The sequence below is a fragment of the Eurypyga helias genome, unplaced genomic scaffold, assembly GCF_000690775.1.
Source record: "Eurypyga helias isolate BGI_N326 unplaced genomic scaffold, ASM69077v1 scaffold16170, whole genome shotgun sequence".
NCBI lineage: Eukaryota > Metazoa > Chordata > Aves > Eurypygiformes > Eurypygidae > Eurypyga > Eurypyga helias.
The window spans coordinates 27,115-51,385 of record NW_010226400.1 but is presented as its reverse complement, the minus strand read 5'-3'; the positions used below and the strand labels follow the sequence as shown (position 1 = coordinate 51,385).

At 41.3% G+C, this 24,271-nt stretch overlaps 1 protein-coding gene across 3 annotated transcripts in view; it reads right to left on the bottom strand.

The window, feature by feature from the left end:
* Positions 1–10,462: 10,462 nt before the first annotated feature.
* The window catches only part of TRAF3 (TNF receptor-associated factor 3), a 28,032-nt gene continuing 14,223 nt past the window's right edge, over positions 10,463–24,271 (bottom strand). For 2 of the 3 annotated variants that reach the window (XM_010153034.1, XM_010153040.1), the window contains 4 exons: positions 22,577–22,669; positions 17,986–18,126; positions 12,788–12,962; positions 10,463–11,548 (listed from right to left, as the gene is read on the bottom strand). In XM_010153034.1, the coding sequence (XP_010151336.1) occupies positions 10,977–11,548; positions 12,788–12,962; positions 17,986–18,126; positions 22,577–22,669 (981 nt within the window). In that variant the 3' untranslated portion in view covers positions 10,463–10,976. The remainder of the gene's footprint in view (positions 11,549–12,787; positions 12,963–17,985; positions 18,127–22,576; positions 22,670–24,271) is intronic. The other variant, XM_010153048.1, reaches the window with a different exon arrangement.

Sequence of the window (24,271 nt, the reverse complement as noted above, 5' to 3'; positions counted from 1 at the left end):
GGTACTGGAAGATGCTGTAAGTCCTCCCCAGAGCCTGCTCTTCTCCAGGCTGAACAAGCCCAACTCGCTCAGCCTGTCCCCATAGCAGAGCTGCTCCAGCCCTCTGAGCATCTTCGTGGCCTCCTCTGGGCTCACTCCAACTGGTCTATATCCTTCTGACGTTCAGGGATCCACAGTTGGGTGCAGAACTCCAGGTAGGATCTCAGGAGAGCAGAGTAGAGGGGGGAGAGTACCATTTCTCAACCCGCTGGCCATGCTTGGTCAACCCATGGAGTTAAACCCTCTTTGCAACTCTGCGCCCATTCACCCGCTGCTTACAGGCCTCCAGCAGCCACACAGCCAGCTTCCCCTAGGAGCAGCAAGGCAGGAGAAGTCACGGGAAGGTGTCACATTTGATCTCAGAGCTATCTGGAAGCTGCACTCTGACGTGCTGCTTATCTCGTAGTCTGAAGCAGAACAAGGGCTTCCTGCTGGGGATGTGATTCTCCCCCTGTACTCGGCACTGGTGAGGCCGCACCTCGAGTGCTGTGTTCAGTTTTGGGCCCCTCACTACAAGAAAGACATTGAGGTCCTGGAGCGTGTCCAGAGAAGGGCCACAAAACTGGTGAAGGGTCTGGAGAATATGTCTTATGAGGAGCGACTGAGGGAACTGGGCTTGTTTAGCCTGGAGAAGAGGAGGCTGAGAGGAGACCTGATCACTGCCTACAACTACCTGAAAGGAGGTTGTGGAGAAGTGGGTGTTGGTCTCTTCTCCCTAATGACAGATGATCGGACGAGGGGGAATGGACTCACGCTGCGCCAGGGGAGGTTTAGATTGGATGTAAGGAAGAAGTTCTTCACTGAAAGGGTTATCACGCACTGGAACAGGCTGCCCAGGGAGGTGGTGGAGTCACCAGCCCTGGATGTGTTTAAGAGACGGGTGGATGAGGTGCTGAGAGATATGGTTTAGTGGTGGACAGATACGGTTGGACTGGATGATCTCTAAGGGCTTTTCCAACCCAGTGATTCTATGATTCTATGGCCCCAAAGGAGCTGCAGACCTGCATCAGTGTGACTGTGGGGATCTGAGCAACCAGGCCCGTTCCTCAAGCCTGGAGATCACACCCCTCGGGACACGTTAACTGGCCCACTTCATCCAGCCCCTGCGCCTGGCTAAGATCTCTTTTTATGCCCCAAGGACTGAGTGCCGCTTACCAGCCTCCACTGTCTACCCCAGGACACCAGCTGAAGGGACAACGGCTGGGGGGGGGGGGCCCGCCCCCCGCTTTTTTCCCACATTCCTGTCCCCACAGGGTATGCTGAGACTGATGCCATTTTTACCAGCCAGGGCTGATCCCAATCTTGCTCTGCAGGAGCTTGTGTGCTGGCACACAGCGGCCATCGCGTGTCCGTAGCAATGTCTGCAAACAACTCCTGCTGCTCATCAGCGCAGCCGTGCTGCCAGAACACGTTCCCACCATCTGCAACCTGCACTGCAGGCTGTGCCCAAACACTCTTTAACCCAATGGGCAGCCTGCAGGGTGGAAGTCAGCCCCAGGGTCTCTTCTGTGTTTGCCAGCCCAGCCAGTGGGAATTCAGCTCCCAGCGTAGGCCATTCCCTGTTCTTGGGAGCCGACAGGACACACCAGACAACGAGGGCCAACGTGCACCACTGCCAGAGGTTACCCCAAAGGAGCAAAGAGCTGGGTGGCTCACACCCTCCTCGGGTGCCACATGTGCTGAGGGGGGTGTTGGAAGATGCTCGGGCTGTCACCCCTTTTGGCCAAACAAGGACAAGACAGACACGTTACTCGAGGGTGACAGCATTCAGGGCTCAACCCAGGCATGCAGAAGGAGCCACCAACTGACTCATGGAAAAACGGCTTTGGGGAAGGATGGGGAAAATCATCTCTTTCACCACTTGTTTTTGACCACTGGCTATTTTCCCCTTCCTCAAACGATTTCGGGACTTGGTCACACCAAAGCAGGCTATCCCAGAGAGCAGGAGATAGGTCCATCTGCAGGACTGAGAATTCAGAGGTTTCGAAAGCATTTCTCCTTACCAGCCAGCCAGCAAACTCTAGGCTTGAAGCAGTGGAAAACGCAAAAATATTAAAAAATCCCCCTGCAATTCTTGCAAGAGCTGCCCCAGCAGCAGGTCCAGGCTGAGCCAACATACACTCTCTGCAGACCAGATCCCCTCACCCTGCTCTCCCAGAGCTGGCACTCCACTCCCATCGCCTGACGTACTGTATCATCTTCCGGGGGGAAGCACACTTCAAAGCTGCCTGCTGCCTTCCGTGACCTGTCATGAAGAAGAAACCTATAAAACCTCATTCTCGCCAGGAACAGCATCGTGTAACATTTCAATTATGATTCAGTGCTGGGGTGGAGCAGGAAGGTGAGACGAGAATTGGTGTTTACCCTCACGTTTAAAGCAATTTGTTTCCTCTCCACCTATCCTGCTGCACTGTAATGACACAAGTGTCGCGTCTGAGCAGCACCAAGCAAAAATATTTGGAAGGAGGAGGAGCAGCTCCGGGAATGGCAGAGTGCTCTTCCATAAGAGGGCTCTGCCTGAAGGTAACCTGCTTCATTAGGAACACAAGGAAGTTCACCGTCTTTTCATGTACTACATCAGGGAGATGAGCTTCGAGTGGCAGCCGTGGGAATAGGAGTGGAAAGTGTGATGAGCAGGGCAGGGGACACCGGAGCATCCGGAGTCACTCACCGGTGACTGCTCTCAGCAGAAGGGAACATCGACCTTGGCACATCCTGCATGGCGAGGATAGTGTTTCTTCGCCACCCTTCCCACATCTGCCTTTCCTCTGGTGACCCCACTTTATCAAGAAAAGGCACGTGGCCACCCAGCACTTCTAGCCCACTTGCCACAAACGCTGGTATCGGCTGCTGCGTTGGGCTTGCGTGCCGGTGGCTTTTGCTGAGACACCGTGGGCTTGTCTCTGAGCACGGGCAGGACATTCCCACATTGCTAAACCCAGTACTACCCCCGTGGTGACGCAAGTGAGGGGAAACGGGAATTTCAGTAAGACAGAGGTGGGAAGAAGAAACGGAAGGACAGAGAGATCAGCGCGGCACACGGCAGAAGTGACGCGCTTCGTCCGCCATCCGGGCTGTCAGCACCAGGCTGAGTCTGAAAGGTGGTGGGAACCACCACCAACTATTATTGCTCCACTCCTTTCCAAACAGCCTGCTGCTTCTGCAGACTACCTCGTATGCCACGATTTCAAACACACGCCTGAAATGCATTTCTGAGTTGGGAAGAGTCACTAACGACACCAGAGAAGAAAAAAACTAAATCTACATGTGCAGACATTCAGGTCACGCTGCCTTCCCCTTCCTGCACCTCTCTGGGACAAACGCACAAAAAGCCATTTCAGTTATTTCCACTCTATTTGCACGAGGACTCTTGACACCGACGTAAGGATGAACGCCATCGCCCAGTTCATTTCTAGCAGAATCACCACGTGGAAACCAGGACGCTGAAACAAGTCACGGCAAATTTCCCGTGAGGAGGAAAGGAATTTCACCGTAAAAGGTCCATCAGGTGCTTAAAGCTCTAACCACCCACCATACGGCGGGCTCAGAGAGGGGCAAGGAGGCAGCTTGCCCACTTGCAAATCAAGAGCAGCCATTCAAATTCAACACACTAGGGTTTTTTAAAACGTATGATTTCCTACTTAGATTTATTTTTCCTTTAATAACACAGTTTAGCATTTCAGAGTTTTGCATTCTACACTCTTACACACTGTCCTTGTTTATTAGCATTTAAACACAAAAAGACATAGCTAGACCTCCAAACACAAATAAATACAAAAACACAATATACAATAAACTGAAATACAACATATAATAATGCTATTGGGAAATTAAGACATGTTGCTAATTCCTTTTTTTTTTAATTATTATTTTAACAACATGGTTATTGCTGAGCAATAAATTATACATTTTAAAGTTGTTTTTCCCCCTAAAAAGAAAAGGACGAGAACCACTGGTTACCAGATCACTTGCACTGTTTCCTTACAGCTATTGATAATTAAGACAGGCAGAATATACACAATCAAATGAGGTTGGCCTTCTTTGGTCTTTGTTTTTGATCATAAAACTGAACACAAGTGTACCGTTCACTGAAGAGTATGAGATAAAAGAAATGGATACACAAGTTTCAAACACGTTAATTTGTACATCATTCTTCATCACTGGTGTCTTTTCCATAGATATTTCTTACAGAATTTCTTGGAAACAAATGTCAGCTTTAGTTTTCCCGATTATTACGTTGTTCCATGCATCTTAAAGGTTATCCTACTTGTCTGAGAGAAATGGACCCATGTTTAAGCCCATCATCTCCTAATGGGGTATTTTTCACAGCTCTCCAGTCACCACTAAATCATTGGAGTTTTATACCTTGTAGAAAAAATCCTGAACTTCCCCTGTTTTTGTTGGGTTTTTTTTTTCCTATAAAACTGAAAAAAAAATATATATAAACCAAATAACAGCTACAAGAAAACCAAAACAGGTGGATCACATGATGCATCAGCAACAATGGAAGCTTGTACCTTCCCATTCCACAAGTACAGATTATACAACTCTCTGCCAGTGACGCAGGTCATAGTTGGAAGATGTGTCCTTTCAGATGTGAGCTATATTCAAATCCAAAGCTCAGAACACTATGCAAGAAAATGACCTTTACGAATGATAATGCTGGTTTATCTCAGTAACCCTTAGACAGAGTCAAATTTTATCACGACGCATCGCACTGCCAGCAATGGAGCGTGTGAACACCGGCATTGCTAAGAAGTTAAAAAGTCCTTGCAGAACTGGCAACCAAATTAAAAGCTTAGTTCCAAAGGACCAAAAACACAAACACCACATAGAGACAACAAACCCTTCCCTAAATGGGTAGGTTAGTAAGCCACAGAGTTGGGATCCAGATTTGAATTCCACATCAAGTCTGGGATGTTTGGATCCAGGATTTTGGTTCAGGTGCTTCTCTGTGAAATTTAGAACTTATTTGAACCCTAAGGAACTAATCCTAACTTGGAGGGAAAAAGACTGAACAAACACAGCCTAGTATCTACACTAAGATCATGAAATGGAAGACAGAAGCTGCAGTCTTGACCATAAATTACAAGAGAAATAGGAATAGTCAGATCCCTTAGACGTTGTTTATCTCTACTCTTCTAAGTCTTAAGAGGATGTCCCTGAATCAGCAGTCCAAAGTTTTCCACAACCTTCCTATCTGGTGCTTCTCAGCAAATGCCTGGATTAAGAGGCAGGAAAGAACACTTAAGCCCTCCATATTTTGGTTTAAAGAAAAGAGGAAAAATCCCCACAGAAAAGAAATGGTCGGTCACACTACAGGCTGGCAGAACAAAGATTAATCCACTTCACTTGAAAATGGTATTCTCCCTCCTCGGTTAAGAGGAGCATCGAACGAGACCTTCTTTGTTGGGTGATGCCGGACAAAGAGCGGAGGACACACACTGGCCGCTGTTATTCTCACCGACGCACCGCGCTGGCCTTCTGCTCCGCAAAGCGCCGCCAAGCAGCACGCAACGCCTGGGCTACCATACGCGTACAACCCCACATCACAACAGCTTGTATGTTTGATGCTAGCCCTTGCTGTCCTGATGTGGGTCTTTAGGGTACGTCAACTTGAGTTTCGGTTCCTTTAAGGGAACAAATGAATTAAAACCAGCAAAACCTAGTGATGTGAAGATCACACTAGGGAACTGCTACCTCTCATGCAATCCTGGTTCCAGGAGATTCCTTTTGTGACTCTGGGCAACTCACTCCACAGCTCATCCTTGTCTTCTTTTTCCAGAGAAGGCAAATAGCACTTGCTCTACAAACATGCTTGCAGATACAAAGTGCTTACTATGCTGTACACAGCGCTAAAAACTACTCTCAGACCGATTTCCCAAACCAATTGTTTTTATTGCAGTAGCGATGACTTCTAGGTCAACCAGAATACAGAGGTATCAGGATAGGAATTCCAGGAAGAGGTCCAGCTGCTTTTTATTATCTTTTGTTCCCAAACCAAAGGACAGAATTTGCAATTAACACGTTGCTCATCAGTGTATTTGTTCAAAAGACAGGAATCTCTGAATTAGCAGAGTGTGAGGAAGGACATGTGTCCTAGACGACATTCCAAGGTCTTCAGGAAGGCTAAACAAACTGATATATCAAAGGTCTTCAAACCTGGAAGATGTGAATCCAAAGTTTGCCTTTAGCCAAGATCCTCCCCCTTAGCAGCAGCAAGTAATATATGCACCACTTGATCAAGTATAACTTGGAGGAAAGGGTTTTGTTTCATCACTTCTACGTAAAGACTTTGCATATATACGCGCATGCATGTCTGTGCGTATATGTATGTACCTACACACGTACGAGTAATTTACAGAGCAGAAACTAAGAGACTTGCAACCCAAGAATTTTCCCCCCTCACCTATTTGTATATTTGCATAGTTAAATCATATCAAGGCATCAATACTGCAGTCACACTTTTCACTCTTCTGCGGTGCAGCCAGCTTTTCTTGTCACTCCCCCTACACACTTCTCTGTCTTGGATTAAACAGCACCAGTGTTTTAAAAATGAAACGAAACAACAACAGAACCCCTGCACTGTTGGTGAAACGCCTATCCCACGTGATGGCATACAGATACAAATAGATGGTAGCTTTTGAACTCCATCTCAACAAGCCGTAATCGTGGCAAGCTGAGAAACACCACCGGTACAATCGCAACCTAACATTCATGGGCTCAAGGCTTAAATTACAACTAAACACAAATCTCTACTATCTTTGCATTTGAGAAATTCACCAGGCACAGAAACAGGCACATATCTTCAACTTTCCTTTTCCAAGCAGGAAGACCCACGGGAAAAGAAAATAAACTGTATTTCGTATTATAAGAAAGCTAGCATGTTACCCACAACATCTTTTTTCCATCAAAATTATGCCACCCGTCATCCCCTTTTCCTATTGCACATTCTCTGTGAAGAACAACATTTACAGTACAAGGCTGAAATCAACATTGCATATCGTAAGTCAGCAGTTGAAGGTGTACCATGTAGACAGTAATTGAAACAAGACCCCTTTAATGAGGATCAGAGAAGCAACGCAGACGTGGTCATGCATCAGAATCGCAGGTTGGTCTTTAAACACCCAAATAGTTTCATCCTGTTTAGAATTCAAGACTTTCTAGGTAACAGATGCACTCACCCCGTGCTGAAGAGCGTACAAAAAGGGCAACATCCAGACTGTCATGCACTGGAATCGCCCTACAGTAAGCTGGAAATGCAAGAGGCTTGTACGTAACTTGGAGTGCCATCGTTACGAAAGAATACCAGCAAGAGACTTCCGTTGTGCGCCGCTAGGAATTACTAAGCGGAGGACAAAAAGGTTCAGTTGAACGCACTCGCTTTGTTCAAAGTAACGCCAATACTCTGGCAACCCCTTGCAATAATGGCACACCACGGGAGTTAGCCGGGGTTCAAGAGTATATGTGGGGGCAGGCTGTTGCCCAATCAACCACTTTAAACAGGCAGTCCCTAGAAAACTTTGGATATCTGGGTCAGGAACATACAGGAAAAAAAGGCTAAAGGGCATTTCAATGAGGAGAGAAAAGGTTTAACTTATCTGAAGTGTTGAGTAAAGCACCAGGTATCTTTTCCCTTCAATTTAGAGAATATACAGTGGCCTTGTTTTCACAAAATGCTACATACTCCTTGCTGGAGAGCAGAGGAAACCGATTTCTATGTACACAGTAAGAACTCTACAGAGATGGCCCACGAGTTCAGTGGAGAAAGGGGTGTTACAGTCAAGGCTTCGGGTATTCCACAGCAGGCGGTGTTTACGTTTGTGTAGCAATATCCTGGATTTCACAGTACGCAGGGTTGGCAAACTGGAAATTCTCTGGCAGCTTCATGTAGTTTTAAAAAATAAGTGCAGTAGGCCTCCGTTTTATTAACTGTGATAAAAAGCATATATGCAAAAATATTTTTATATCGATAGCACGTTACTGCATTATAAAAGCTGCCCAAGTGAAGCTGAAGATTCTGGCAGCTGGTGCTTTTGGCACTTGGGAGATATGGAAAGCAGCATAGAGATCTGTGAAATACAACAGTGACTGATGTTTCTGCTACAGTGATCGGCATTAATATAGTTAGCAGTGTTTGTATTTAAACTTCTCTATGAAGTTTCTGAGTCAATATCCCACTAAGAGGAGATATTCAGATCTCTTAAAGCTACTAGTTTAGGCTGTGTGCAGACTCAGGAAGACTTCCCTACTAGTTTACACTTTTCTCAATGTTTGAGAATCCTCTTTCAATCACAAAGGCTGGAAACTCTTTTTTTTCCTCCTCTTTTAAAAAGCCTGGATTTAGAAGCATAATTCTGTCACAGGAGTTGGAAACTGTAGTCACAAATCTGCTGAATATGCTGGGTCCTGCCTATGCTAGAAATCTCCTCCAAGTCCCAGATTGAAACAGGATATAAACGGTTTTGAGATGGCCAAACGGTTTCATTTACGTTTACAAGACATGCATTAGCAATGGGAGGAGAGTCCTTTGGACATTTCCACTTGGGAATCCTGTTTTCAGTAAAATTCTGTGATGCACAAACACAAAAGCTCAGCTGCCTACATTCACAATTATTAAAATGACACAAGTTGAGCGAACCTTCGCCCTAAAGCATAAGTGATGGGTTTGCTTATGCAGCCTGCATAAAACTGCAAGTGCCATGTTAATTATATCTAGAGATATAGATGCGGGTATATCTCTAGATACTTCTCTTCTTGTGCAGAACGTCCTCCTTCCATGCTAGAAATTAAACGCTAGCGCATGCCTCCATAGTTGAGCTTGCACCTGTTGACAGCTACGTACCATAAAGGGAGTACAGTACCTGGACAATGGAAGGCAAGAAAAGGAAGACAGGTCGCTGCTGACGGTTGTGACGCTCAGCAGCAGGCAGTATTCTAGCAGGTGCCTGGAAAACCCATGAAGACCACTTAGCATGCATTGTGTATTCATAAATACTTCTTGCAGGCACTGTGTGTGAAGGCACAGCCAAAAAAGACAGCGGCAAAACCAAGCTGAAATACAAAGGCATGAATTCAACTGCATCGTAGACAAAAATTGTGACTATGCATCAAAAAGCAGAAAACTGATACAACCTGGCATTAAAAGGTGGAGATGCAAGGTTTTCTTTCAAGCCCGTGAAGGCTAAACACCACAGTGGTGCAAGCCCGCTCTGCTGAAGCGGTCCTGGGATTTTTAAGGAGCACCACGGTCAGGCTATGCCTCTAGACTTAGCTTGTCACAGGCTATTAAATAGAAGCAGACGAACACGGCAGGTTGCAATCAGCATGTTTCAGGGCAAGCAAATGCTTTCCACTGCAGGTCAGGCTGTGGTAAGAAAGCAGCCCGTGCATTCCCTGTTAGGATGCTTGTCTGCTATGAAAAGCTGGCACGAGCATATACATTCACAGCCCCACAGAGCTCTCGGATGGGTCCGTTTCAAGTGATGCCACCTGACAACCACAGGCATTAGAGGAAAAATGTCGCCTGCCTTCACAGTGGCCATGGAGACTGTCTAGTCCAAGCTCCATAGGAGCACTGAGCATAACGTTTTGGCACCTGAATAAGATGGATTCCACCACGGCCAAGTCATAGAAGCTCCAGAAGCCAAAGAAATGGACTTTGGCTTCTATTTTGCACATGTCAAGGTACCTAAGGGCTCTGAAGACAAGGCTAAACATTATGCGTGAAGTCCAATTAAACTACCATTTCAATATCAGAATTAATCTGAATAAAAAGCTATGGTTTATAAGCAGCACAGCACATCTAAGGCACATGTATGCATGCAAGCCACCATCACTGGATTAAGACATTGCCGATTTGTCCTTAAGAAGCAATGGCTGCTAGTACAGAACAAACATAGAGGCTTTTTTTTCAGCACTAATCCTCCTTCCCAATACTGAAAACACTATATACTGCTGACAGCATAATGTGCAACATATATAGCTTGATTGGAAAGCATGGGGCAGAACTTTAAAAAATGTACAGGATTCCGTTTAGAACTCCAAAGTTCAACAAATGCCCTATTTTAGGGTGAAAACAATTATAAATCTGATAATGATGCACAGCATCCATGAGTGATTTTTCCTTAATTTTGAAATAGTGTCATTAACTACGACATATATTGTAGGTTTACATTTCTAAAGAGAAATAACAGAATTGAATAGTTTTTTTTCCTATCACAAGTGATAACCAGTGTTTGATATCTTCTATTTTTCTTCCAAGAAATATCAGTCTATCAACAGTTTTAAAATAAAATGTTTTCTGTAACAATAGAACTTCAAATAAAAATATGGTTTTGATTCAGATACTTTTGAGAAGACATGGATACTTTTCCAAGATCTTCTGGCAAAGTAATTATTAAAACAGAGACCAGATGAGGCCTTAAAAAGACAATATACTATATTTCAGACAAGATTGCACCTCAGTTTTTCAAATAATATCATAATTGCAACATTACTTCATCATTTCTTCTTTTAACATGCTGACAATTTCCAGCTAGCCCACGTGTGAAGTTTTTTTGTACTCTAGCTTAAAGAAATAAAAGTCAGTAATTTATTCAGCACATACTGTATATGTCTTTTTCACCTCCAATTGACTAGATCATTAATAAGTTAAAAAACCAAAAATCCTCTCTGATCATAATCATTATCCTCACGAGGGATAAGTGATTCTTCAGAGCTTAAGTGTTGCTAGTTCTATTAAAAAATATACCATGGTATGATTTCTTAATGTGTTGCTACTTTTGCAATTGGACCCTATGCAGTTATGCCTTCAAACTCTTCCGTCTGTTCCACAAGGTGGTTCTGTGAGCTTTAGGACCTCTGATTGAAGACAAACTGATATAAAACCCCCAAACGGAGTTGTCTTCTGTTTAATCCGCCTCCCCCATTGTATGTCAGGGGTCTGGTAGATCCGATGTATCCACTATGACTTTAATAAAAATAGTATCATCTTTAATATACGTTCCATTCTCTAGAACAGTCTGAGCCACAAAGACAGGGCAGCCAGATGCAATGTTCATTTCTCCAGTTGGCTTCTTGAAACTGCTGCTGTTTGGATCTGGCTTGAAAGCATCTCCTAAGTGGCGTCGAGACGGTCCCTGATCCATAAGCATGAGAGTCACTTTCTGTTTGAAGGGCCAAGGAAGCAACGCGTCGTATTCTCCACGCATTATGACAAAGAACAGCGACAAGTGCGTCCCCTTTCCCATGCCATCTCCGTTAAGGTAAACTCTGGCACACATCTTGTAGCCAAAGTATCCAGTATAAAAGGGCTGGCTGTACAAGGAGAGAGTCTTCCCCATGACTGCCTCTTGCTTCCGACGTTTATAATCACGAATTTTCCAAATTAATACTCCGTTGTAACTGGCAGTTTCTAACACTTGGAATCGGAGGTCCATGTCAGCCAGACGAATATCATGAACACTCAGCATCTGATCGTGTCTGCTCAGCTGTGTCTCTAGCAGGCCTGTTGAACATGGAAAGGAAGGGGGTAAGAAAAGTGTCTGTTTATCCTAAAGACTGTACACATCCATCGCCAACGCTGCTGTTGTATATTAAAACACTTTCCTCCCCAACAACCCAAGTGCATCTGACCGCCAATGAAGCAGTTTCCAAAGACAACAGTTTGCCAGCTAGTAGCTAGCTTAACTGGGATTTTTACAAACATGTGTGTTAATCACACATGAAGTAAAAATCAAATATTCAAATCATCTAACAAATTTTATCTGGTCACTAAGCAATTGAACTGCAGACGCTTCCATTGCTTTGAGAGGAGGGCTGGCAGCATTATCTGTAGATCGCTATTAGCAGTGCAGACCTTGGAAGTGGTCACAGATCCTATTAATCCCTCTGAAATTCAGAAGCACCACTGATCACCCAAATATTCTTCTCAGACACTACTTGTCTCAGAAGCGTAGTGCTGTTAACATGACTAAAGTTCATCGTAACAGAAAATTCACCTTTAGCACTGCATTGTATGGCCACTTATTTAGTTTGGAGGGAGAGCTGGTTTTAACATCCCTTTTCCCTCACACACAGACTTTAGTCTCTGTCTTTGCACGCCTGCAAAACTGGCCAACATAAAATACCGAGAAGCAGATGAACTCGTGAGGCAGGTTTGTTTTACACAGATCTATTTAAATGTTGAAGTTCTTTGCCCCAGTCATTTAAACACTTACATGTGATCTACACTCCATTTTTCACTTTATTCAGCAAGCACAACAATAACCTTACTCTCAAGCAGATCTCTCAGTTTTCTTTGGATCAAATATACCTCTGTAACAGATATCAGGACAGGTGGTTTCAGGTGGATAACCACACTGTTGGTCTATTCATGGTGGAAAAGAGTAAGAAAAAGACAACCTGTCAATATACCAAGACTATATTTAAAGAAGCTGCTGAAAACTATTAGCTGTCAAAGAGCAATTGAGAAACCGATTTGTAATGAATGAACACTGTAATCAAAACAAGGATCAAGAAAATAAAAGACAAAAATTAAGCCTAAGAAACAGCGTGGAAGCAATGCCACATCACCAACAAAGGGATTATGCAGTTTCCTATGCAAAAATCAGAAGAAACAACATTATTGATGTTTCCACATAAAAAAAAAACCCAAAAAAACCCACAATGGGAGTGCCATTCAAAGGACACCATATTCCTCTCGACAGCACTGCTGAGTACTTCAGTCCATTGTGCTTACACTTACTTGTATTTCGAGCTCCTTGCCCTGCAGTTTTATCAACACTTTCCAGCTCAGTCACTCTATTCTGGAGGGATTCTACGCTGCTCTTCATGCTGTCAGCCTCCTCCCAGTTCTGTCGGAAGGGACGGATTTCTTTGTCCAGTTCTTTCAGTTTCTCTGCTTGACTGTCTATCACTCGCTTTATAAAACATTAAGTTCCAAGTTAAAAGAACAAAAATACATTAATTTATGCAACTTAAACAAGGAATATGTAAACAAGTCAGATGCATTTCCAATGTAAACGAGTTTTGTTTATGTTAAATATTTTAATAACAACAAACCTTGAAAATTTAGAGGAACAGCCCAAGTATTTATGAAACACACATAAAATTCCTAAGTGCTGCATAGGTATTAATATTAGAGCACTATCAGAATTAACACAATTATTTTAAAAAATAAATTGTTAGCGTGCTCTTGTCTAAATTTCCTTAAAAACAACTTTTCAATGCAAGAAAAATTTTCTGGATGGCTTTATACTGATACTAAGGGCTGCTATTTGTTGCATTTTGAGTCATAGCACTTAAGCAACAAAGTATGGGCACCACAATTTACCATGGTGTAAACAACTGGCTACTCACGCGCATGCATTAAATCACTGGGTAACAGCAAAATAACCTACCCCTCCAGAAAAACATCAGCACTCTTGCACACGTGGAGCAGGAGTGCATGTGCAGACAGAGCGGCATTATCAAGCTCCAAGCTCACATAAATCAGTTGTCAAAGCCTAAGTTACTATGTGCCCAGAACCATAGGAGAGGCTCTCAAAAGTGTAAGCAAAACTATCACTTCTGACCCCTTAAGCACTTTTAAAATTCCCACCCTTACTTCCTAAACTGAGGAAGCCATGCCTCCTGAAGGTGCTTGCTGGTTGAGTCTTTTTGAGAAAACAAAAGACAAACAACAGTTGATTTTGGGAAGGCATGAAATATAATACTCAAAAAATATACAGAGAGGCTGGTATTCTTTGAAAGAGGAACATTGCAAGCACCTCAGCACATGACAAACAAAGGAGAACATATTTCCCAATCTACCTCAAATCTGATGAAAGAAATAGACAGCACTTCAGGTTATCACAGCTAATTTGGACTAGCAGGAATTTTAGCCAGAACCCCATAGTTGTGAAGTTCAAATGATTAACAGAAATACTTGAGACAAGAAACTACTTTTGCTACCACCTACAGTTAAATTCTAAACCTAACTTTATAATTCATCATCATATAGTGCCAACATGTGTAAAAATGATTTTTCACTTCTTCAAAAAAAAAAAAAAAGTAGCAGTTGAGTACAAAACAAGAAAATAAAGAGTTATTTTGCATTTGCCTTCTGGTTAGCCATGTGGATTTGATGTTCCCCCCACTGATGGGGAAAACCCTTCTACCTCATGCAACCTTCATTTCCCCTTTTAGGCATTTGCTTTTAATCATGTGGTTTCAGTTATACTGAAAGTCTGTAACGATTAATTGAAGGCTGTCAATTTGATAAGCCAGCTAGCAAAATCATGTTCTAGGAGTGTTTTATTTTGTTGTGCCTCAAAAGCCACTGAGTAACCTAACATATTTCAAGAATAACTATTTATTTCTATGTTGGTGTTTTAAAACAAGGTTATATACCTGGCTTGCAAAAGTACAACCTTGTGAAGGTAAGCCGTGTACTGAATCATAAATTCAGGGTACGGTTCCATTAAATAGATTAAGCAACTTGCCTGCACATACTAATCATCAGCTACCAACACAGTCACACCCTCTCACATGGGCTGATGGAAGTCAGAAAATAAAGTAGGGAAGGGCTGTTAGCTATACATATGAAAGGAAACACACCATGGAATGGCCTGAACGGATGCTGCAAGAGCAGAGCCACAACATTGGGCCATTAGCTCATGGCTAATGTGCAAAGTAAACCCATGGTGTGCCCGAGTCTTTTTCTCTACTCACACAAAACATGAAGTCTCCAAGGCAAGAACAGTAACACGGTCGTGAGTTTGTACAGTGCCTCACACAGAGATGCTCTAATTTCCACGTGGGATCTCTTGGCACTAACACAGGATCAACCAGTATGAATGAATACACTTTTAGATGAATTGGGGAAGTGGTAAAGATGCAGAAGAATTGTGAGCTGTTCTTTTGGGAGAAGTTTACTAAAAGATGTTACTAGGGACCAACTTCTCTCCATCAGCCAGTGTGCAACATTCTACCTTTGTGCGTACACAACCAATTCTGGTTTATTAGCTGCTTCTACTACACGTCAGCAAGCGCGTAGTATCTTCTCTCCTGTACCCCTTCATGAGAATTCAATAGATACAGAATACAAGTCTATTTCTGATTATTCTGTTTTTAAAAAGCAGTGGGATCTCTATCTTTTCACTCTACAGGGAGTCAACCTCCCTCATGCTGGGAGGCACTGATGTACTCAATCTGAATTTAATGCAGCAGTGGAGAATTTCACTCTCTAATTATTCCATTAGAAAGCACACAGATGTCTCACACTGTACTCATAAATTTTCAAGTAGGTATCAATTTTCTGCATGCACTTTTTATTCCAGCAGCTGACCTCTCCAGATCATTAATCCAGAGTTATATGCTTGGCAAATCATTGAGGGCTCTTCTTGATGTTGATTTGCACCTAGGTTTTGGTTGGTATTTCTAATAAACAATTTCCAGAATTTTCACACTATTATTACTCAAAGAATTCAGAAAATGTCACGAGGAACTGAAAAAAGTTGTATTTGCAGTTCTATTCTCTTTCAGATGCTCCTAATGGACCTTTCCATTGCAACTGATAGAGCAAAACTGAAAAGCTAAAGAACGCACTGGAAAAGGAACCAAAGGTACTACTTGACTGGGAAAACAAATCATATTCCTCCTCCTTTGAAGGAATGTATTACCAATTAAATCATCTTATATTCATAAGGTCATAGTTCCTTTTGTCTTGAGGTACCTCATGTCCTCACTCAGCTTAAGACCTCGTTTACTAATATGCCTCCTTGTAAGAAAGACTGGATACTGGATGTGAAAGTTCCTTTCCACAAGACAGCAGGCGAAACAGCACCACATACTCTCATGGTAAAAACACTTTCCCTAGATACCAGTATATAGAAAATTAATCTGAACCTAAACAGCTCAAGGTTGAGGTTCCTGCCAGCCCCCAGATGCCGCTGATGCATTTATACAAGCTGGGTTAAACGCCTCACAGCGCGGATGACGGCAGCTGTGCTCTGGGAAACGGCTGTTCACAAGCCAAAGAGGGTTACATGGCCACTAGTACTCAAACTGCACTAGGAATTATTAGCATGCAGAGGATTTGGGACACTAAACAAGTTTCGCTTGTCCAGACCTGAATTGGCTAGTTCTACACTGGAAGTATCGGTGGCTCTCGTACAGCCATGGCTGCTCAACGCAACCCACAAAAAGAATGGCTCACAACAGGTAACTAATTCCTTCAGTTCCCACTAGGCAACAGAAGGAGGCTAGTCATATTGTCCAGGGAAAAACAAATCGAGATGTGTTTCCAGAGTACCCTTAGCAAGATGACTGAACCAGGAATTTTCAGGAAGTTGAAGAAATTGGGTTGAAATAGCAGTAAAACACAGTTTGGCTTAAAATAACTAAATTCAAATAGCTAGCAAGAAGTAAAGACGAGGTGGGGGAATTAAAAAAAAAAAAAGAGTAACACACATTCTCCTCTCCAGTACTTATTACCACCAAAAAGCCACCTGTTGGAACCTGTCATCCATATTGTTTTGCAGTGGTTTTTCTAAATATAAACCATTTGAAAATTGATTTTGCTAACACTTAGAGCTTGAGGAAGTCAAAGATATTGCAATCTGTCATCAAGACAATAATGAAAAACTCTGCTCCAGGTTTTTTCCATTTCCCCTCTCATCACTGGTTATTGAGACAGCATGTGTAAAAACCTGAGGCTTACAAATTAACTTACCTCCTGGTAGATTCAATCAGCAATATCAATACATACACGGATTAGCTTCTCAGTGTCCGAATGCAATATTGTAAGAATGCAGCCATATCCCAGACTGTCATCAGAACAAATAACAATGACTAAGGCAGGCTAAACTGGTTACTACGTGGGCAGAACATGGGAAGAAGTAAGTGCTATAAGGAGAAACGTTGCTGTTGCCAACCTTAAAGGCTTCCTTACAAACCAATGTCCGGGATCTCAAGGCTCTGAGCTCTTGACTCTGCTACCCTGTGAATTGCAGCCATACTCCAGTTTGGGTACTTTCATCTTTCTTGGGTATCAATATTTGCAGTTTAGTATGTGAAGTGAATAGTAAATGAAAAAGATAATTTTATTTACATTCCTTTAAGCTGGATGCTAAAAAGCAGGTATCTGATATTCTAGCAGCAGACATACTAAAATAATGTGTAAATACCTTCACAATAGCTTGCTAAATACCTCCTGAAGTTTCCCTAGTTGTGGGCTGTATCACGCAAGCTAACTCAAATTCCCAGCATCCACATTCCAAGCCAGCTCTGGATGCAAAGAACTTCAGCTTGGGCTAAGTACCATGCTAGTGCATCCAGAAGATTTCCAGCTGGATGCTGGCTTGTGGCCAGGTGATTCAGTCTACAGAATAAGAAACTCAGACCTACTGGCAAAGGAACAATTAGATACATTTTCCCCAGAACAAGAACAACAGATAAATGGATTTTAAAAAGTCTATTCAAATGCATTGTACTACGTTTGGATCAATTCCACACCAGACTGATCTCAGTCATGATGAACATTTTTTAAAATACCAGCAAGGAGAAAAGAAATATGCATTATACATATGACAGATTTAAGGTGCTAATCTTGTCCTCCAGTTTGACAGTAGTTCCTCAAGCAGTTACATTTTGCAGAGAAGACAAAATAATTATGATTATTCTTCAGATAGGATGCGTAATTTTATTTTCAATCTTCTCCCTTTTTAAACAGGTTTGGTGTTTTTTTTTGTTAACACAGGCTAGACAACTGCAGCATTTTTGTGGTATCTTACTCCAATAAACCAGCTACTGTTTTTTGGGGGGGGAAATCAGAATAGCTTTATAATAAGGTAAACTCTGTCACCCCCTTTTTAATTAGAACACCTCGCTTCACAAGTGTAAAGGCACAGAAAAGAAGCTACTACCATTTCTGCTTTAATGGGGAGATTCTAAATTTCTTACCTGTAAATGTAGTATTTTAGATTCATTATTCCGCAGCATTTCCTTCTGTCTTTCAATTTCTATTTCAAAGCTACAAATCTGATTATGTAAAGTTTGTATACTCTTGTTCTTTTCCAAACTTTCATTCTGGAGCAAGGCCACCTGGAAAAAATTCTACAATTACTCCTGCCAAAGTTTATTAAAAATACCTATAATTTTGTTAGTTTTAAACTATCTTACACACATGAAAGGGATGAGATCCTAGTAAAAATCTCTCTCCACATCTTGCAATTAAATAAATGAACCCCAACCTTCCGATAGCTACTTCTGCACTTTCACAGCGTGGTACTGGTACAACTCTGGCTAATGAAAGTGCAGATGGGATACACAAACAGCAAAAGAACTTGTGTCTAAGCATAATCTTTTTTTAATCCAGTTTGTTATTTAGTGGCTTGGCTTCCTGGTTTCCACTAACTGACTTGGGATCTGCTTGGAGTTTGGAAGAAACAACCTGTTTAGCTCTAGATCAGCATTAAGAACTCAAGCCCTGCACAGAAGGGATACTAGAAAAAGTGGAGCAGCTAAAAGCTAACTGGGAAAGGGAAACAATCTTCCCCACTTACTCAAATCTATCCTGATCTATAGGAAATTTAAGGAAAATCATCATCTGAACGGGCTTGGCTTCACAGAATGTGATGGTGATGAAAACTCCTGAAATGAATGAATACAGAAGGGATCCATGCATTTGACAGAAAATCCAGGGGTGCCTACTCATAGAAAAGATTGAAGAGCTACAGGCTGTGGATTATATTCTCTCTCTGTATTGACATTTTATGAATTCATTCATTAGTGACTCATTCAGATTTAAAAACATGAGCCTTGTTAGAAGAATATCTTACAATGTATCTCCTTGGGGATGAAAATAATACACTAAATATTCTCTGTCACACTATTATGTACTCTGTTCATTTATGTGGTTTGGGGAAGGGCAGTGCCTTGGTGGGGGGGTGAAGGGGAAAGATGTTTGTGTGGGAGCCTTTTTTTTTTTTTTTAAATCTCATTTTTCTCCAGGCAAGATTATTCAGTGGCAAAAAACACAGAAAACAAAAACTTGACACAAAATGACATTGGGACATGCCCTGACTAGTTCCACAGACAGATCTTTAAATATGGATAAGAAGCAGCATCATTTTTGACTCATGAAAATCTTCTGATATACATTCCATGTTAAGATCAATTACTTGGATGCTTCATGTTCCCCCCAAAAAACCTACACCACCATACTCGACACAGATGTTAGCAATTTTACCTCTGATGTGGCTACCACTGTGAAATTCCACTACCTTAACTGTCCCCTAATCAGACATAGTCAAACCACATATCACTGCACCCCAAGACTCAAGAAGTTAGCCTCTTTAAAAGGGTAAATCATTTTGACCTCTATACTAGCCTGAACTAGACAAAGGACTGCAAAGTCCACAGGAATTCAGCATGATCACAGGACAGGGGCTCAAAACCAGAGACATACCACAAGATGCATGTGCGTGTGTATTTATCGATACAGCAGAGTGCATATACACCCATACCTTAGTTCTACATTTTGGATGTGAAAAACTGGCAAAGACGCTCAAGAGAAATGAGACAAAGCTAAATTTGCCAGTGCAGAGAGAAACACGATCTCGAGGCTGAAGGAATGCATGCCTAGGTACTGGAGAAGATTTTCAAGAACAAGTTTAACTTTAAACTAGTACCCCTGCCTCTCGCATAGTTCAGATCTGCTGGGTAGGCACTTCAATTTTTTGCATCCTCCTTTTCCTTAATGAATCAGAGTTCTTTAGTTAATTGTGATCTTTACATTCCCCTTTTCACATTGTTTCCTCCCCAGGCCTCCCAATCACAAGGCATTTACACTCTGTGTCACTAGCATTACATTTCCATTTTTGTACAACACACGGGCCTGTCCTGTACTGAAATTTTGCACGTAGTTCTACAGAACACAAGAAAAATAGAATTTTTTTTCCTGCAGCCCTTAATCATACAGAACTGTCATTGCTAAGTCAGTAATTGCCATTTGGTGGCAATTCGTGAATAAGAAGTCTTTAACACTAAATATAGTTTCCTAATTGCATTTGGCATAAGTCTTTGGAACTTGAGTTAAAAGCCAGGGTAAAGGAAACACAGCATCTATTTACAAACTGCATCAATCTGCTTCCTTTACTCCTTGTCATATTTGAAATATTGCTACGATATAGCATGCTCTTATTCAGCCATTTTTCAAATTAAGTTATTGGTTACTAAAGAATGGAAGAAATCCTCTTACACCACAAAGAATTGGATTAAAACAGACAGGACCCATATTTATGTCACATATTATAAAAGAAAAAGGAGTTTATACCAGATTTTTTTAAGAATGTGACGAAGCCACAAAATTACGTTCAAGTCATTATTTCCAACATCACAAAACCCATGGGAGTCCAGTCTGCAAATCTCTCCCATCACAGAGTGAACAACACCCCAAATTTTAATTCACCCCACAAAGTTTTGATTCAAGATTTTACATTTGACCTTCTTTTACTACTCTTTGCCAACAGCACACTGAAATACCAAACTCCTCACTGAGCACAAGCTTTGCAGCTCTGAAGACTTTCAGTCTCCACACTTCACAAGCGCTGTCAGAGAACGTGGTGACTGGGAGAAGGCAACTTCTGCTTTCCCCTCTGGACATATCACAGAGTACCCCTAATGAAATCTTGACCCTGCAGAAATCGCTGACAAGAACTCCACTGACTTTAGCAGGGCCAAGATTCCTGTGATGCTCATCAGCTAAGATAACTTCGCACTGTTGTTCGTCGGTGCATCGATTAATTTCTTCTCAAAGAAGAGAACTACATTGAAGTTAAAAATCATGTCTTTACCCTTCTGGGTAAAGTCACTGACATATGATATGTGGTTAGCTATTCTGGTAACTTGGCACGGTTTTGGGATTTCCAGTGATTCAACTCTTTATTATGAATAGGAAGAAGTCTACAAAGCAGGAAGTGAAAAGAAAAAAAAAAACTGGACAAACAATGATAAGCAGTTATGTCCTAAATGAATGTTAAAACAAAAATTGAACATAAAAGAGTAGTCAAGTGTATATTCTCTCAGCTCTGTAAGAGACAAACATAGAATGCTGGGCATTTCTTAAATGACAAAGCACCTCTCAAGACACTGACAAAAGGCAGAACACGATCTATTGTGGAAGTCACAGGGAACGTGGTTTTTCCCTATGATGTAAAAAAAATTGCATAGTTTTAATCAGACTAATGAAAAGAAAACTAAGGATGTGAATTTGTAGCTTTTAAAACCGAAAAATGTACCATTGCTACATTAACAAAGAGATTCAAGTGGAAAAGCAAACTTAAGCATTGTTACTGACCATCAAACTAAGACTTAGCACATGTAGTAAAAATTCTATCTCAAACCCTCACTAGACCTCTCCCAGGTTCAATGGTTTCCTTACAGGGCTTCAAAACCAAGCAGTCCAGGGACACATAGCGTATTTTGCTATTCCTGTTAACTTCTGCTTTAAAATTACGCTTCCTGTGGTTGGAGGATGTTGCTGGAAACCCATGCATGAGAGAGCACTCAAGGCCAAGAAGGGAATACACTTTCTAGACAGAGTTTGCTAAACTCGATCTAGCGGTCTGCTGTGAGATGACAGAAGTCACAAGCCACACACATCTAACTGAGCTACATCACTGGAATTGTTGCTCTTATTTAACTCATTCTAGAAAAATCTGAAGCTGCTCCTGACTCTTCCGCCTGCATGTGTAGAATAGTTTAGTAATTCTGGGATTTTTTTTTCCCCCTCCCCCCAAAAAAGGAGAAGCATTATTTTAATGGCTATGTAAAACTTTTTGAAAAAGGTTTAAGAAAACAGTGATTTGTTCCCAAGTTTTGTATTTTTAAATCAAAGCCTAAATCTTATTTGCAGAACAGATGGTTAAGTCATTCAAATGATTCACAAGATCGTAGCTGATACTGATACGATTTCCAGCACCTCCCAAATCCCAAACAATCTAACACCAGGAGTCCCAAGGAAGCACTGCACCATGAACTCATTCTGGTCTAGAACTAAAGCAGAAATCATCATGCCCACGAGCTACAATATGATTAATTTAATTAACCTTTGCAGGTCATTAAGTTTGGTGAGCAAGAACAAAAATAAAGAAAACAGGTTTATTACATGGTATTTCTAGTAATGTTATCTCTGGGAAAAATACTGAGGTAGCAAATATACAGCTCATAGCGCTGCCACAGCTTTCTAAACCCTCCTTTTTGTAAGAGGGCAGCTCAGAGAGGAAGTTTAATACTGGACTGTTGATCTATGTGAAGAAAGTGATTTAATTCAAGTTACCAATGAGGAAAACTATATGGGGTTGTGAAGCCAAGTTTCTCACAGCATTTTATTAATACAAAGGTACCAGATATGCTAAACGGTTTTTGAAGCCTACTAGTGCTTTAGCTGTACTGCTGAACAGCTGTTAAACAGAAAAAAATAGCCCTTCTTCCAGTACTTTTATATGATTTAAAGAAATCAATGAAAATTAGAAGTGAGTAGAAGATATACCTTATTTTCTAGAGCATTGCTCCACTCTTTCAATAAGTTAACATGCTGCACTGCTGAGCTGGCTTCATGTGCTTTAATTTGTTGGTTTGTTCCCTGTGACAACAAAGAATTTATACATTTTAGCCAATTCCACTTTTAAACCTACAAAGAAAGAGTATATCAAGACATTGAACCACCACTATATATTTTGGTTCACGGATGCATGTTGCAGAACTGTAGAGAGAAGGGAAATCTACTCGGGAATTTACAAAAGTCAGGAATACATTTAAGATAGCAAGTGTTTTATACAACTGCCATATATCTCCATCCAGTGTGCTTGATACATCAGAGACAATAAAGATGAACAAGATTTACAAACTGACTTGTATTGTAAGAGTCTTCTGTGTAGCTTTACGCTAAATAAAGTACAATAAAACTCTTGAGTCACACAAAACCTAAAATGCCCAATTCCCCAAACCATAATTTAAAATTTCCGTTGTATTTCATGAACAGCTTCATAAGCACTAAATTTTCCCTCAGTTGAGTATTAGAGACAAATATTTAAGATAAATTTATCATCACTGGAAACTGCCAGCTTTCTAAACTACTCTGCGAGACGTAACAGTGCCTAGTTTGTCATCCTAAGGTGTTACCAGGATTGCTGTATGATATTCAGATACACTGCCTCTGCACAACCTATAAATGCTGTTACAAATAACCACTATATAAAAGGTTTACAGAACACACACAGATCGTATACAGAGTACATAAGATGCAGACCATACTACTTTCTTTGTATCGTGTTGCATTACACCTACTTCAGTAAGTGGTTTATACTGCAGAGCGTTATCAGCTTTGATGGTAGCTAGGCTGCAAAGCAACTGAAAGGGTTTCAATGATCCTCAAGGTATGTACTCTATATAAAATACTAAAAATATATATGTGGATATATGTACATATATGCACACATATACATACATAAAATGAATGGCAATACATACGACATAACGGTGGGCAGGGTTACGGTACTGATCAGTTCTATCACTAAGAGCGTTACTGTTAACACTTAAAATCACAAATGCTCATTATTTAAGAACCTGGAAATACCTGCAGGAAGTACTTTATTGAGAAGTGCTGCCACTTACAGTTCTTGTCTCTTTAAGCTATCACAGGCTAACAAATTAATCACACTATCTGATAAACTCCGTTTTTTTCCTGTCAGCAGTTTCTGAAGTTTCCTGACTAATCTCTTCATTATATAAGCATCCCAAGTTCCCTAAGATGTATTGTAAGGGAAGCAGAATATTGGAATAGACTGGAGTAATACCACTGAAACTGATCTCTGAAGTTTGATGGGTTTTTTACTTTTTTAAATATTGCAGGGATTACCAGGATTAAAGTCTGAAACTTTTGTTCAAAATACATTTCATGCTAAGCCTTGAGTATACACCTATGTGCACACAGACATATGAATGCACATAAAGATACACATTTTAAGTGCACTAATCTATGTTTAATCCTAATAAAAATATTAAGACACACAAATGAGAGAAAATATAAACATACTTAGCTCAAGAAAATAAATACTTTCATAGAAACAAATGAAGTAACTAGTCTATTTTCTGAAGAACAAAAGTGACTTTTCTGTTATTCTAAGTTAAAAAGTTCTTCAAGTGCATCATCTTCCTATTTCAACAAGATGTACCTTATAACTGA